This window comes from Urocitellus parryii, chromosome 2, assembly GCF_045843805.1.
Source record: "Urocitellus parryii isolate mUroPar1 chromosome 2, mUroPar1.hap1, whole genome shotgun sequence".
NCBI lineage: Eukaryota > Metazoa > Chordata > Mammalia > Rodentia > Sciuridae > Urocitellus > Urocitellus parryii.
The window spans coordinates 224,427,434-224,441,357 of record NC_135532.1 but is presented as its reverse complement, the minus strand read 5'-3'; the positions used below and the strand labels follow the sequence as shown (position 1 = coordinate 224,441,357).

The following is a 13,924-nucleotide window of genomic DNA, read 5'->3' as shown; positions in this document are numbered from 1 at the left end:
GGGAGGGCCGAGTGCCCATCTTTGCCAGAAAGGGAGCAGGAGGCACAGGGAGAGGAACCGGGGAGCCCAGAGCGGGAGCAGCCCAGCTCGGAGTTGGAAGGCCGTGGGAGCAGGACGTGTCGGTGCCTCTGGAGAGGGGAGACGGACACTGGTCTAGTCCAGGTGATGGGCAGAGTGGCGCCGCAGCTGTCACCCGCCCCAGTGGTGCCGGCATCAGGAGGCGAGCTGGCTTCCCCTGCTGGGGACCGAGGTTGTGTTGCCCTGCGTACTGTGGGCTGTTCCAATGACCGCCCTCTGGGGTGGGCAGATGGCTGTGTGGAGGGACCGTCCTGCTGAGACCACCCAGCAGTGGCAGAGTGAGGGCCCCAGGCTGGGTGAGCGCTGTCAAGGGGCCTGCTCATGGCAGGGCCTGTGGATACCCTGCAGTGGACTCCCCTGGATGAGCCAGAGCAGGTCCAGGTGCCCAGCAGCCTGGTGGTCACACTGGTCATGCTCCTGGACCAGTAAGGATGTGCCGGCCCTGTCCAGACCTCAGGATGAGGGACCCTGAAGCCCGGGTGGGGAGTCCCACCCACGGGCAGGACACCAGGTGGACCACTTCCCACCCTCACAGTCCTGGAGAGCCGTGAGGACAGTGCGGGGTCCTGCTCATGCCTCCCACAAAGTGTCCTGCACTTGGGACAAATGGCACCAGAAACCAGGCAGCAGTCACACCGGCAGCCCCCAGGGACTAGGCCTCTCCAGCTTAGTATAGAGCTCCAGTCTGGGTGGGGGGCTGGGAGGGAGGTGCGGGCAGCTCCGGCAGGTATCAGGACTGGGCGGAGCGTGGCCCCCTGTGAGGGGCGCACTCTGCTTCCACCCAGAACTCCCCTGTGTGGGCGCCCCTCAGGCACCCCGTGTGGGCACCCCGTGTGGGCACCGTCTCCACCCAGACGTATGCTGGCCAGGAGCCACCCCACCCTGAGCACCAAGACCTCACCCAAGCCCCCAGCTGAGCGCAGTGCTGGTCCCCAGCCCCGTCACCCTCTCAGTCCCCCGACAGGTTCACAGTCACGTCACTGTTTCCTGAGCCTGCAGTTTTGCAGGCCCCAGTCCCCATCTGGCCAAGCAGGCTGCCTGCCCGCTGTGCTGAGTTCCGTCTATAGGAGAGGGGTTTGGTGGGCAGCCAGGAGGGCTACGGTGTCTTGCCTGTGGGGAGCGAAGCAGGTGCCTGTGTCACGCCCTCACTGCCGTCAGAGACAGTGTGGTTACGGGGCAGGGTGAGCCAACCAGGTGACATTAGACTCTCCTTAGACAAGAGCAAGAACATCACCAGACGCATGTTGTGCAAGAGAGAAGACCGCAGACCTGGGGCTCTGATGTTCCAGGGCAGGCGCACGTCCACAGTCCCCTCAGGGCTCCTGGCAGTAGCAGCAGAGGGTGCAGGTAGGTGGCCCGCACCAAAATGGACACTGCTCACAGCACAGCAGCCCTGCGGACACCCTTCTCTCCAGGTCCTTCCCTTGCCCCCTCCCACAGCTGTGCCCTCTCCCAGACACCCTGCCCATGTGGGGACAGTGGGCAGAGCAAGATGTGTGGGCTGTCATCACAGATGACCAGAGACTCGGCCTTCCTGCCCAGTCCTTCACTCCAGCTCCTTCATGGGGCGCTTAAAGGACACTGCAGGTGCTGTGGGAGCAGGTGCGGCCCCATGACTGGCTGGAGCTCAGACAAGGCCGGCTGAGGGGCTGGTGCTGAGCTGGGCAGCAAGGTCAGAACCCAGGCAGGCAGCGACCTGCGCAGCATGCTGGGTGGAGAGCCCTACGTGTGCCAGAACTGCTCTGGGGGAAGGCTGACCTGCTAGGGCAAGGAGAGGCCCCCGAGGGCAGCTGGAATGGGGCAGGTGAGCCCCACCTCTCCTCAGGAGGCTGCCGCCTGGCCTGGGCTGGCCAAGCAGCGGGGGCCTGTCCCCTTCCTCCTCCCCACTCTTCCCCATGGAGTGCTCACCTGTGTGCCCACAGGGTCAAGTAATCCAAGAGCAGAGTTGGCAAGGTCACCAGGTGGCTAGACTAGCATGCTGTCACTAGTCTGGGGTGGGCCTGAGCTTCAGGATCTCCCAGAAGAAAGGACCACAGCCAGTTGGGAAGTGTGGTGGCCTCTGGGTATGCACTCCAGGGACGGAGATGTCCCTGAGGTTTTTGGATACTGGCAGGACCGGCCCTTCCAGGGAGGCAGGCTAGGGGCTTGGCCAGGTGACACCTCAGGAGCCCAGGTGCCTCCAGCCAGGGTCATGCCTGCGGATATGGCTTTGCCTGCAGCCAGCCGTGGGGTCCTGGGGATGCCCGAGTCGGGAGGCTTTGCTCCAGGGACCCTGGTGCTCACAGGACCAGTGGGAGTCCATGGGCTTGCAGCCTGGTCACCTCCCTTTGCTGGGGCATGGAGTTGTGGGGTGGCTTCTGTCCTGCCCTGGCTGATGTCAGAATCAAAAGCTTTGGGAACCTCGGTTCTGCCAGTCTGGGTCAGGGGTCAGGGGGGGTCAGTCTGGGGTCAGGAGCTGCTGTGCCTACAGCAGACGGGTGGTTCTTTGTGTGGCCAGAGGGTGAGCCGCAGGAGCCATGAGGACGGAGAGCAGAGGCAGGCCACCTGGCCACACAGGTGGGCGCTGAGGGGGGTGGGCAGGGCGTGGCCGCCTCATCTGCTTTGGCTGTGGGCACATCTGTCCCTCCAAGAGCCCAAGAACAGACCCTGGGCAGGGGCCCTGGCCTGGACATCCGACTCTGAGCAAACCGCCCTCCTGGGGCCAGGAACCAGCACCACAGAGAGGACCAAACAAAGGACTTGCACTCCCCAGTGCCAGAGGCCAGGGGCCCAAAATGCAGGGCCGGGCTCCCTCCCAGGACCTGGGCTGTTGAGAGCCACAGCCGAATCGGAATGGCCCCTGGCATTTTGCCAGAAGTAATGGTTGAGAGGCAGCCAAAATTACATATAAGAGGTTGTGAGGGGAATGGGAAAATAAACAAGGAGAGAAATGAATTACAGTAGATGGGGTAGAGAGAGAAGATGGGAGGGGAGGGGAGGGGGATAGTAAAGGATAGGAAGGGCAGCAGAATACAACAGTCACTAATAGGGCATTTTGTAAAATCGTGGATGTGTAACTGATGTGATTCTGCAATCTGTATTTGGGGTAAAAATGGGAGTCCATAACCCACTTGAATCTAAAGTATGAAATATGATATGTCAAGAGTTTTGTAATGGGGGCTGGGGATGTGGCTCAAGCGGTAGCGCACTCGCCTGGAATGCGTGCGGCCCGGGTTCGATCCTCAGCACCACATACAAACAAAGATGTTGTACCCGCCGATAACTAAACAATAAATATTAAAAAAATTCTCTCTCTCTCTCTCTCTCTCTCTCTCTACCTCTCTTTAAAAAAAATCACTTTAAACATTTCCCATGTTATTTAAAAAAAAAAGAGTTTTGTAATGTTTTGAACAACCAATACAAAAAAAATGATAATTAAGTTAAGCTGTGTCAATAGGGCAGCCCCTGCTGCCTCAGGCGCCCGCTACTTTGGAGCTCTCGTGGGGATTCCTGGAAAGTTCCCGTTGGTTGGTGAAGTTCTGGTGGGGAGTTCTGGTTGGTGTGTGATGTGTTCCTGGGGGAGCCACGTGGGTGGCGTTTGGGAGAGTTCCCAGGGAGTGTGCGTGGAGTGCTATTGGAGTTCAGGCAATAAAGTTTCCTGTTTGAAGTGCTGGGTGATTTGTGCCCAGCCAGACTGCGGCACTGGGCGGCACCTCGGTTCCTGGTGCTGCCTGCCGTACTCCTGCCTGTCTTCCTGTGGCCTCCGTGTGTCCAGGTTCCCCCTTTTAAGGGCACAGCCACTGGAGGAGGGGCCACACTACCCCAGTGACTCGACTAATCCATCCGCAACCACCCTCCTTTCCAAAGAAGTCGTGTTCGTGGGGACACTACCTTTGCACACTGAGGGAACAAGAGGGTCTCGAAGGAGGTCCTTCTGGCGTGGAGGGTGGGTGACGGGCGCACGGCAAGAGCAGGGTGCTCATGGGCATGAACAGGCACAAAGGGCTCTGACCCAGGGGAGTTGCTGCGGCCAGCCCTGCCTGCCGTCACCAGAGGCGACCTTCTGCAGCCTGCTCATCACTCCCTGGCACCCCCTCGGCCTCTCTCCCCTTCCTGTCCTTGCTCTGGCACAGTGGGGAGGCCCTTCATGTCACTTTGGCTGTGACCCAGGCTTGGAAAGTCCCCAGCCACGTGGCTCCGGAGTAGACCTGGGTGGAGGCCAGCCTTCCCCACCCCACCAGCGAGGCCCGGGTGGAGTTTGCAGTGGTTGAGATTTGAGGCCCAAGCGTGATCCGCTGCTCAGGGGCTTGGGGGGTGACCAAGTCAGGACCGACCCCAACCCGTGGTGGACGTGGTCTGCTGGAGGATGGCCCCAAGGTGTCAACATCTTCATGCAGGAACCTGTGAGAACGGCGTCGAGGGTCTTGAGTTAGAAGATGGCCCTGGGTTATCTGGGAGGTCCAGTGTCACCACGGGGTCCTCACAAGAGAGAGGCAGGAGGGTCTGAGTCCCTGAGATGGAAAACACGAGGGTGGGGGGGCAGGGAGCACAGCGCTTCCAGATGCTGGGAAAGGCAGGAGACGACCCTCCCCTGAGCCCCCCGTAGGCACCAGCCCTGCGCCCCATTTTTAGACTTTTGGCCTGTGGAACTGTAGAACGGATCCGTGTCTGTGGAGGGAGACACAGCAACGTGGCCTTGGCACACTGACCCCAGACCACGGCTCCAGGCCAGAGGGCCCTGCCAGGCGCCCAGCAGCAGTAACTTGGAAGTGGGCTGGGTGTGGGGCAGGTGGCTGGGGTCCCCTGAGTCAGCCTGCCCCTGGCTGATGTGTCACACACACAGGCAAGGTGCCATGAGATCACAGTGCCCACCAGGCCAGCAGCCTGCAAGTCACCACCTAGGAGTGAAGGAGCCCAGGAGCAGGGCCAAGGCCCAAGGCCAGCCCTCAGGATCCTGCAGGGAGCCCAGGGCCCAGGGCCCCAAGAGAACAGGGCACAGAATGAGAGGGGAGCCGGGTCCTCGGGTTGAACAGGACGTGGCTCTTCCCTCATGAGACAGATCTTCAAGGAACCAGGTGCCACCATCAGCGGCAGTGACCAGGCCCAGTGGCTGGGTGACAGCAGGCAGTGACTACTCAGCCAGCCAGGCCACATGGCTTTCAGCACGGGGCAGTAATGAAATCAAGATGCCCCAGGGAGTTCATCACCCTTCCACACGTTGGCCTTGAAAATACTTATTTGTGGATGATCAGCGAAATCAACAGGAGCACGGCCCGCATGGCACTGCAGGCTAGTGTCACTGACACCCACACAGACAGCAAGCAGGGCTGGGGACGCGGCCACCAAGACCACTGAGCCCCCGACCGTCCCTCCTGCTGCAGCGGGGACTGTGGGGCGAGAGGTGCTTGTTCCAAGGGCAGAGGAGCCTCCGGCAGGGGCAGGTGGCCCCCAGCAGCACCTCAGTCTTCCGTTGGTCCAGTTTTGCAGTAATTGCAATAACTGGGGGGACCCAACTATGGGTCTGCTTCAGGACAGCTGTCAAGTTCACAGCACTCACCCTAGAAGCCACGTGCAGTAAATGAAGAGCTCCCTTCGTTCTCCACCTCCTCATCCAGGAGACAGCCCAGGTACCTGGAGGGGACCCCTGGCCTGAGCTCAGAGCCCAGCTTGGCTCCTCCGTCTCGGCACTCTTTGGAGCACACTGGAAGAGTCTGCCAGGCCCACCAGCCCCAGCACCCATCCTCCTCGCACCATGAGCTCGGACCTGGGTGAGAGCAACACCAGTGGCCTTCCTGGTGACAGGGCGGGAGGGATGCTAGGGCAGGCTCTCCCCAGGAGCTCCCCGATCAGCCAGAGGCTGTTGGGAGAACTTGCCCAGCACAGGACCTCAGGGTGGTGAGCTCTGACCCCACCTACCCAATTCTGCCACCAGGGGGCGCCCCTTGGTCAGCTGTTCCAAACTGACTTCTAGGACAGCGGTGGCTCCTGGCCAGGGTGAGCACCCCATGGCCTCCTGAAGGCATCTCCCTGCCCCAAAGGGTGTCATCTGCAGAAGGATCAGAATCTTCCCTGCAGTGGTCTGGGGGAGGGAAGAGGAGAGACCCGGGCTCAGGAGCACTGTTCACCATCAGGGTTCATCCTCAGGCAGCAGATCAGAGATGGTGACCAGAGCTTCCTGCTCTGAGGAAAGGGGCCTACCTGGCTCCCAAGTGCAGACACTCTTTATTCTTAAATAAAGGGCCCAGGAGTGCTTAACCACTGAGCCACACCCCAGTCCTTTTTATCTTTGAGGCAGGATCTTGCTAAATTCCTAAGGCTGGCCTTGAACTTGGGATCCTCCTGCCTCGGTCTCCTGAGTAGCCGGGATCACAAGTGTGCACTACCATGCCTGGCTGGGGATGCACTTTAAACCCATGTTTATTCTGCCACCATTAAAACAAGAAGACCTCCAGGAATAACTTTCTATTAATATGAAGTCTTAAAATGCAGTCAGCTCTGAAATTGCTCATTCATCTCTTCTAAGCAAATAAGCACACTGGGTGGAGATGCGAGGCGGAATGTTTTTAATCAGTCTGCACCCAGAACACACTGCAGAAAAGGAGACACACACCCTGTGAAGGCCCACGTTTAGCCACCGGGAGCCCCTCCAGGCAGCCCAGCACTAACCCCGAGGCTGTGATGCTGAGGAGGGTGGGGATGCACACCCAGCCCTCTTGCTGTGCCGCAGGGCTGCAGCCTAGCTCCCACCTCCAACCAGGAGGACTCACATGGGAAGGAAACAGACAAATTCCCCAGAAAAGCGGCTGATGTCTGATCTACCAGGGGCTGGGCCAGGTACCCCCTCCACCTCTGCCTCTGCCCACCCAGCCCTGCTGTGCCCCCTGCTGGCTGAGGCAGGAAGTGCATGGCGTGCAGGCAGGAGCCCACACCCTCCCACCTGTTCCTCCACAGCTGCAGCTGCAGCAAGGCGCCTGCCTGCCTGTGACATATGAGCGCCTGGCCCAGCTCTGCTGAAACCCAGGCCTTCCACTGTGCTGGGGCCCTGTGGGTAGCATTCACCCAGACCCCAGGACCCAGCTCAAGGCTACCCTGGCTCAGGACTCATGAAGGACCTTTGGGCAGTGAATCTGGCCCCCCAGAACCATGCTCTCCAGGCCAGGGGTCCTTCCGAGTGCCCACTTAGTCGGCTCTGGGTCACTTTCTGTGTGGCATGCTCCTCTGAAGGACCCAGCTTCCTGGAGATCGGGTGCAAGAGGCCATGTGGGAAGCCCCCTTGGGCCCCAGGGAGGGGCGAGGAGTGGGAACACCCAGGAGCCACACCTCGAGGGCAGAGAGGTCTGGGCCTCGTGAGGGCCACCACCAGAGTTGTCCCCCTCTGCCAGTGCCCAAACCCCAGTGCCCTCTCCCTGGGCAGAGCCAGGAGCTTGGGAAGGATCCTGAGGGGCCCTGCCCCATAAGGAGGAGGTGCGTGAAGGAGGTGCTTGGGAGCTGCTGGGCAGCAGGAGACGAGGGGCTCTCTGGGCAGCATGAACATGGACCCAGGGTCTCCAAGAAGTGGGCCTCTAAGGCTGCAAGGACCAAGAGTCCAGAGCCCAGAACACTCTCACCTGCTTTGTTCTGTAGTTTTCAACTTAAGAGAGAATATGAGGCTTGAAGCAACAGGACATGGACACTGTGGTCAGGAGTTTTCTGGAAGCCAGCGACCAAGGACACTACCTGCTGGCCCTGAGTGACCTGCCTCCTCCCAGGGCCTGACGGCCAGAGGCCCACTCAGGGGGCCTGCCTCCTTACTGTGGGTGATGGTGGAGGTGATCCACCACTGGGGTGAGGACAGCCCCCACGGCAGGCAGTGCTCCTGCTCTGAGGTAACCCCGGGAACAGCTCAGCCAAGCCCGGCTCAGCCCGTCATAAAGGGAAATGTCACAAAATAGTCTCTGACAAGTTTAAGACCAGGACGTGAAACCAAGTATCGTTTTCACAATTATTGGTATATATTGCAAAATCAACACAGAGGCACACAATTACCTTGGCAGGACTAGGCGATGATTGAAAATTGATTAAAAAAGGATCACATTTTGTAATTCCTTCTTGCAGTCTCCAGAAGGCTTGAAAAGCTGGATTAAGAAAGTATTAAAATCCTACCCCCTAGGATCGAGCGAGCAACACTGGGCTAACACAGCCTTCACCTCGGATTGTTACGATTATGATTCTGCTGTCATTAAAACTATGGAAAGTAAAAACAAGCCTGGATTCTAACTTGGACCCGAGCTGAATCAACGATCACCACCAAAGCCCACGGTCACTTTGGACAGCAGGCTGTGGATCTGGACCCCGAGGCGGCACCTGTGGTGTGGAAACGAGGCCAGGAGCACCGGGACGGTGGCAGCGCCACTTTGAAGACCTGCGCTCACAGGTGGGCTGGCCAGACCCTTCCTTGCGAGGAAGCTAACGTTTTTTCTTCTTTTACTGGGGGTGGTGCGTGGCTGGGGATCCCACCCAGGGCCTGGCACAGGCTAGGCCAGGTCTGCCACGGAGCCACACCTGGCCCTCTTTAACGTTTTTCCAGCATGGGTCCCACACCTAGAGCCCCACTTGGAACATGGCTCCCGCCAGGGCCCTCCTATCCCCAGGGCCAGGTTCATGATGCTACAGGCAGCTCCACAGGGCACTGGGGGAAGGAGAGGGGCTCACCCTCACCTGGACTAAGCCCCAAGGTGTCGCTCAGGAGCAGAGCGTCCAAGTGCCTGCAGAGTGCGGCCCCTCAGGTCCTCTGCACACACAGCTGGGTCTATGCCCCAGGCTCCCAGCAGCCTGAGTCCCCCCCCCATGTGGGTGGGACACATCAGTAGGTCCCTCCTCCAGCCAGACAATTGCTCTCATGTTAAGAAAGGAAATAAAGGGAAAAAAAAAAGATGGGGGACAGGAGAAAGAAAGGGACACTAATCAGCTGTCCTCATTGCTGGCACTGGGTCCCTGGTTCCCCCTGGCAGTGACAGCTTTCCTGAGAGGCCATGCAAAGGCCCCTGGTCAATTTGGCTGGTCTTCCCTGCCTGGCTCTGGCCACAGCCTTCCTTCTCCTGCGGGTCCAGTGGGTCTTGTGCTGGGAGAAGTCTGCCGTTGGGACCAGGAATCATGGCAGCAAACACATCCGGCTTGGTGGCCTGGCAGAGAGCCAGTCAACCACGGCCAGGGAGTGCTGACCTCGAGTTCAGACCTCAGAATGGGAGCTGCATGGGGTCAGAGAGGTCAGGGGGCTGAGTCCCATGGGGACCTGGAGGAGGGTCTTCCCGGAAGACACTGGACCGCACTCAGTGGGGGTGGGCTCTGGGAAAGGGGCCACCATGGCATGGAGCCGGGGTGCCCTGGAGGAGCTACCCCACTCCCCAGGGCAAGTGCCAGGAGAGGCAGACCTTGGCACCCCCAAGAACTGGGGTGCAGGAAGGAAGGGTGGGAGAACAAAGGGGCCACAGACAAGCAGCCCCACTTGCCTCGCCCGAGTGGCCCCAAATTCTGGACAAGGTGGAACCAGGGAGGTCACCTTGAGCAGCAGACAGCTGGACTGGTGCTGGGCTGCTAGCCTCCACCACGGCAGCCCACGGGGTCCGAGCCAACCACCAGCATCGTGCTCCAGCGCCTGTCTCCAGCAAGCAGCCGGCACAGACAAGGAAGAGGGGGATGAAATGGCAAGAGGGAACAGCGGACACCATCTCGTCCTGCATCCCACACATGTGGCCCCATGCAGGGTCACCACAGTGGGCAGAAGACCCATGGCCTAGTGGCACACGACAGATGGAGGACGCTCCCAAGGAACTCACAGGGCACCTTTCTCCAACTCCACCAGCTGCCTTGGCCAGGGGCGGCCCTGCTGCACCAGCACGTCCCTCCCGACACATGGCAGATCCCCAGAAGTTGTTCCCGAGTCACAGGAGGTCCCACTGATACTGGAATTCGCTGGGCCCTGGAGAGGTCCCTGTGCGGTGACCACACGCCAGTGTGTCTGAGCGTGCGGACGTGAGCAGCTGTACAGCTGCGTGAGGCCAGACCCCAGGGACCCAGCACGCTGCAGACTAGGACAGCTCCAGCGCAGGAACCGAGAGGGGACAACCAGAAGGACAACACAGGAATTTGGCGTGATTCTTCCAGATGCTCACGGTTGAGACCCGATGCAATCCAAGAAGCGGACAGAGGCCTTCATGGGCCCAGCCCACTCGGGACAGGGGTTCCGTGGGGCAGTGGCAGCCAGCGGCCCACCGAGGGCAGTCAGGAGTCCCGAAGCCTTGGGGGAGGGGCCGGGTTTCCAGATCACAAATTCCCGTGATCGCTTGTTACTTTTGAAAAGCACACTGGCAGGTTTCACCATCGGGACCCACGATGCCCGACACTCACAGATGGAAGGCAAGTCAGTCATGGCACTAAGGCAGACGTCACACTGTCACAAGGATGAAAACAGGGACATGCTGTGCGCTGGGGCGAGTGGGTGACCTCAGAGCACTGTGGCCTGGACGACGATCTCTGGGTCCTCGATGTCCTTCTTGCTCTGCACCATCCTCAACTCCAGCTGTGCTGAGCTGGGCTTCTGTCCCTCCCCAGCCTGGGCTGCAGACCAACAAGGGCCAGTGAGGGTGGCCCGGGAGCTGCCTGCCCTGGTCCCCCGCGCCCGCCCATGTCTAAGCCAGTGGAGTTTGGAGAAAGGTGCCCTGTGGGTTCCTTGGGAGCTTCCCCCATCTCTGTCTAAGCCCCGAGCCTCTGAGCTCCAGGTTCTGACAGGGCTACCCACCAGGGCCCCCGCCCCCAGCTGCTGCGTGCAGCTGCAGGGGACTGTGCCCTCCCGACAGGGCCTCCCTCTGTGGGCAGCTACCTCTTGCGCACCGGATGGTCCTCTGCAGAACGTGGTGCATGGCCGACACAGTCTTCTCACAAGCCACCTGCAGGGAGGGAGAGACGCTGTGGCCCAGCCCCTGGCTGCGTCCCGGAGCTGACCACCGCCGCCTGGAGGTGTGTTCACATGCACCTCCTGCTGCAAGCACCACCACCCAGGCCCCAGACATGGGAGCCCCCAGGGCTGACCACAGGACCGCCCGCCACAGACCTGGACTGTCCGGGAGGCCATGTGTTAGGGCTCAGGCCCATCCTGTGGGGCAACTGGGGATGGTGGAAGCCCGAGAGGCGGGCCCGGGGGTCCGAGATCACGGCCTGTGTCCTGGGAAGGGGGGTGGAATGCCCACCTCTTCCTCTCCTGTGCCCCCTGCCAAGTGGGTGGCTTCTTCCCCCACACTCCCCCCGTGATCGGCCACCAGGACCCGAGAGCACGGGGCCAACCCACCACGGACTGAAACTGACCCCAAATACACCTTTTCACTTTGTCCTCTCAGACATCTTGTCACAGTGACGGGAGGTGGCACACGGGAGGTGGCAAGTGAACCCCGCATATTAAATGACCAGACAGCCGCGAGAAGGGGCTATCTCAGGAACTCAGTGCTGCCTGGTGTGCAGCAGGTGCTTAGCTAGAATCCCTGAAGCTGAATCATTCCTGGAGTTGATGTCAAGGCCATCGGGGAGAACGCTTGTCCCCAAGGCAGCCAAAGTCATCATCACCGCTGCCTGGGGGTCAAAGGCTGGGGGATGCAGCGGGTGTGGGGGCGTGAGACTCATTCCCCGAGCCTATCTGGGCGGGTGAACCCAGGCCCTGGCCCGCGAGCCCTGAGCCCTGGCGTGAAGCCTCCTCCAGGTGCCAGCTGGGTGTCTCCGCTGCCCTGCACCATAGGATGCAGGTGCCGCGGCCAGGAACAGGTGGCAGGTCCTGCTTACACTCTACCCTTGAGGGAGGCGGGAGGGGGCCAAACAGTGAGGGCACCGCACGTTCCAGCCTGAGCTCAGGGTTCGCAGTGGCTGGCCACGCGAAGGCCACAGTCGACTTCATCTTATAAACACGGAGCCAGACACCTGGTGGTACTGACCGACTGGAGAAGTGCGCCCAGCCCCAGGGGACCTGCCACCCTTGGGTGCCCAGCAGAGGGCATCAGGGAGCCACAACCAGAGCTGACTCCGGGAGCCTCTTTCCCAGAGAACACCACCCCGGTGGTACGGCTGTCCCTTCTGGCCCTCACCGTGTTCTACAGGATGGCGGACCCCACCCCAAAGGGATCTGGGTGGGTCTGCAGGGAGGTTTCCAACTCGGCTTCCCCTCCCCTGCCCTCTCCTCCCCTCAGTCCCGCCAACTCTGCTCCCAACAGCGCGAAGGACACTGGCGTCAGTGGACAGGGTGTCAGACAGGAGCGACCCGATAAGCGCCCATGATGCAATTTCTTGCACACAGCGCAGGAGGAGCCCCCACTGAGCTCCACGCTTAATCGAGTTTCCATGAGAAAGGCCCTGACACGTCACACTGTGCACGAGGTCAGTGGCAACTGACCCATGTACCCTGCAGCGCCTGGGCAGGGCCGCCCATCTCAACTGCACAGAGCAGATGGGACAGACTCCCCAGGGTCCCCAGGGAGCAGACCTCCATGCCAAGGCCTGCAGCGACCTACTGCCGGGGCCTCTGTCCTCAGCTCTGGCTCGGTCCCTGGGGTGGGGGGCTGGCTGCAGCTTCTCAGACCCTCAAGTCACAGCAGGGCCCCACACAGTGACCCCAGGGTGCACCTAGCAGGCTGCCTGGACTCAGGGCTTCCCCAGGCGGACCTGGCTGACCCAGGAGGGACCCAGCCTTCTTGTTTCTGCCATGCCGGGGACAGAGCCCAGAGCCCCGCACACGCCCTGCAAGGGCCATACCACGGAGCCCCACGCCAGCCCAGCCGGGGTCCTGATGCTCTCCTCCTGCCCCACAGCACTGTGACCCCTACTTCCCAAGCGGGGGAGAGGGCAGATTCACTGTAGGAGGGGGGTCCTGAGCCCACAGCCCAGCAGCCCCTCCCCCTACTCGGGCTGCTGCTCAGGCCAGGCCCCTCCCTCCCCCTGGGCCTGCCATAAGGCCCCGCACAGGGCAGGCGGCTGACCTTGAGGTTGTCAGGGTGCTTGTGTGTCCACGCCAGGAGCATGGCAGCAAAGAGGTCCCCGGTGCCCACGAAGACAGCATCCACCCTGCGCATCTCCATCCGGATGCGCTCGGTCACTGTGGTGCCATCAGGCCTCTCTGCAGGAGAAGACAAGGCAAATCGCTGACCCGAGACTCCCTGGCCAGAGGAGGTTCAACCCTGCAACAGGAGGTAGCCAGCCCACGGTGTCCCAATCCTCCCTGGACACCAGGGTCAGCGCTGCCGGCCCTTGGGGTGTTCACACAGAGCGCAGGTGGCCTCCTGGGTGCCCTGGGGCTCTAGGAGCATGTTGTGCTGCCTCCTGACCCCAGTGCCACCCCCGTCCCTAAAGAGAAAGTGGAAGACAGAAGCCACAGGGAGAATGGCCTCAGGGACAAGGTGCAGCTGGCCAAGCACAGGAACTGCCGGATGTCCTCAGCTGTGTGCCCACACACCGTGCCCAGAGGCAGAGGTGCCAAGGAGGCGGCCACCTTGGAACGCTCCCTGGGGCTGTGGGTGTGACCCCTGTCACTGTCCCAGCAGGGGACCCGGCCTTCTGTCACCCTAATGTGGTTCAGAGAAAATCGGCCCAGGTGGTCTTCCCATTGCCACTCATACAGCCCAGCAGAAGGCGCTCCCGCGAGATCGAGGCCCGGCCCAGCTCCAGGTGGCCACTTGATAAAGCTGTGCTGTCCAGGGCTGCTCACCTGCCCTGAGCCTCCTGCAGCTGACCCTCCTCAGCAATGAGAAGTGCTCAGGAAATCTACCACCAGCTGAGGACAGTGTTCCTTCTACTGAGCACACGACACTCCCTGATGGCCAAGTGTCCCCTGAGCCGAGAAGGCAGAAGACGC

The 13,924-nt window shown here is 60.9% G+C and overlaps 1 protein-coding gene across 1 annotated transcript in view; it reads right to left on the bottom strand.

Moving 5' to 3' along the window:
- Nucleotides 1–6,684: 6,684 nt before the first annotated feature.
- Nucleotides 6,685–13,924, bottom strand: part of Pdxk (pyridoxal kinase) — a 31,672-nt gene continuing 24,432 nt past the window's right edge. Inside the window, exons 9-11 of the mRNA XM_026410098.2 lie at nt 13,053–13,189; nt 10,916–10,982; nt 6,685–10,653 (exon numbers count right to left, since the gene is read on the bottom strand). Coding sequence (XP_026265883.1) covers nt 10,541–10,653; nt 10,916–10,982; nt 13,053–13,189 — 317 coding nt within the window. The 3' untranslated portion in view covers nt 6,685–10,540. The remainder of the gene's footprint in view (nt 10,654–10,915; nt 10,983–13,052; nt 13,190–13,924) is intronic.